This window comes from Pterocles gutturalis, unplaced genomic scaffold (genome assembly GCF_000699245.1).
Source record: "Pterocles gutturalis isolate BGI_N339 unplaced genomic scaffold, ASM69924v1 scaffold9135, whole genome shotgun sequence".
Taxonomy (NCBI): Eukaryota; Metazoa; Chordata; class Aves; order Pterocliformes; family Pteroclidae; genus Pterocles; species Pterocles gutturalis.
This window is the reverse complement of record NW_010145811.1, coordinates 12,859-14,795: the sequence shown is the minus strand read 5'-3', so window position 1 is coordinate 14,795 and position 1,937 is coordinate 12,859. Positions and strand designations below refer to the sequence as shown.

The 1,937-nt window shown below is 35.6% G+C and overlaps 1 protein-coding gene across 1 annotated transcript in view; it reads left to right on the top strand.

Moving 5' to 3' along the window:
* Window positions 1-854, top strand: part of IFT22 (intraflagellar transport 22) — a gene marked incomplete at its 5' end in the record, with an annotated part of 2,469 nt that extends 1,615 nt beyond the window's left edge. Inside the window, one exon of the mRNA XM_010085500.1 lies at window positions 503-854. Within this exon, the coding sequence (XP_010083802.1) occupies window positions 503-651 (149 nt within the window). The remainder of the gene's footprint in view (window positions 1-502) is intronic.
* Window positions 855-1,937: the final 1,083 nt, after the last annotated feature.

The following is a 1,937-nucleotide window of genomic DNA, read 5'->3' as shown; positions in this document are numbered from 1 at the left end:
TTAAAATTAGTAATAGTTACTTTATATACTGCAAAATTATTTGTGGCTGTGTATACACACTCCCTCTGGGCAACCTGTTGCAGTGTTCAAACAAATACATATTTACTATAAGTAATACAATACATATTTTATATGTATTTTAATACAATATCATTCCATAATTTTGAAGTAATCAAAAGAATGTCATATCACTTCAATAGTAAAATTGCAGTTCAGTGCTGAATTGTTTGATTCTGCCTAACTGAATATGAGACCAAAACCAGTACTTTAAGCTTTATAACAATGTTTGAAGAATTTAATTTAGCAACAAGTTGTACTGGTTTGCAATGCTAACAAGCTATGATGCATTTCTTCTTCACATGTTATGTGTTATCTGGGGTATCAAACATTGGCTTCCACTGAATTCCAACTGACTTCAGTATGAGCTGTCTCCATGACCCTAATTGTGAATATTTCTTTTATGAAAGGAATATACCTAATTATTTTTTATTTTCCTTCAAAGCTTACCCGCTGAACAAGGTAAAACTAATACATTCCAACTTAGAAGAAGATCCTGAAGATGTTCGGATGGAATTTATGAAATACTTCAGAAGCATTATCACCTTAATAAATGAGAGCAGAGAGAGAGAAGAAATGTCAATTATCTCATAACATTAAAAGAAATACTGAACAGGGAAGAAAAGGGATTATTTTTACTTTGTAAGCTGTATTAGCCTGTGAACAGGTCCTCACAACAAGAATTTGCCAGCCTATAAACACTTCAGAGAATATAATGCACAATTTATGACTGAACCAAATAAAACCAAGTGCTGACATCAAATGAACTGTGGTGCCAAAGAGATGGCTGCAGATCCAGGAATTTGGGTAACTTTAGCTGCACTTGGTTTCATTTGGCATCAGAAGTGCAGGAAGGTATTGTTTAATACGTTAGCATGGATCAAAAGATAAAGGTATTGGTCACCACTTCAGAATCCCTTTTTTGTAGACATGCTAAGAGGAGGATGCCCAATAGAACATAAGATCTGTGGTGTTCTGTTGAAGGATCTGAGTAAAGTGCTCATGCTAGCGGTGTTCCTGGAGGAGCTATGCTTTTGGAAATCAGTACAAACTGATCGGAATAGAGATCTGAGAAGTAGTTGTGGTGTGGAATCCACATTTTAATGTTCCAAGTTCTCTTTATCTTTCTATCCAGCATCTGAAGAGAGCACATTTCACAGCTATTGCCTTGGCAAGACAGAATAGGTTGCAGGCTTTCCCAGGACTAGTTTTTTCTCCTATTCCAACATAATAATTGTGTTGTTGGGGACAATGTTTAGATCTCTCTGGGAAGAAAAAAACTGAAGTCTCGGTGTAGTGCTTTGACCTATGTCGGGAGCTCCAATAGAGAAAAAAAGTTATGCATTCTCCAGAGGAGGAAAAGCTGTTTTGAAATTTGTATGACTGTTCCCTGTTGCATTGAAATACATGGTTTCATAGATAATTTACTTTCTGATTTGTTTCGTTTGCACTCCTCCCTGTTCTTAGTGTGTTTTGCTGTAGAAGACTTTTTTTTGTAACATGCAGTACTAAGGCAATAAAAATATTTTAACAACGCATCCTTTTTTTCCTCAAAGGAAAAGTTAATTCTGGTTTTGGGGAACTCTTATCGACTTAATTTTTAATAAGGAAAAGTGATAAATTTGTAATACATTTCACACTAATTAGCTCCAACAGGAGACATTTACAAAAGCTTGTCACTGACCCAAATAGCCAAAGAAATGACAAATTAAAACCAGAAGTGTGTATCCATACTGACACATCCCTTTTCTTTTTTCAGAAGATAGTTTAAAGGAGAGAGGGACTAGGAGTAGGAACTGTAGAAATCCTTGAGAAGCATCTCATTTCACGTTGTACTCCTGCTCACCTTGTGAAGTGTGAGATCAACAGCTTGTCAGAAC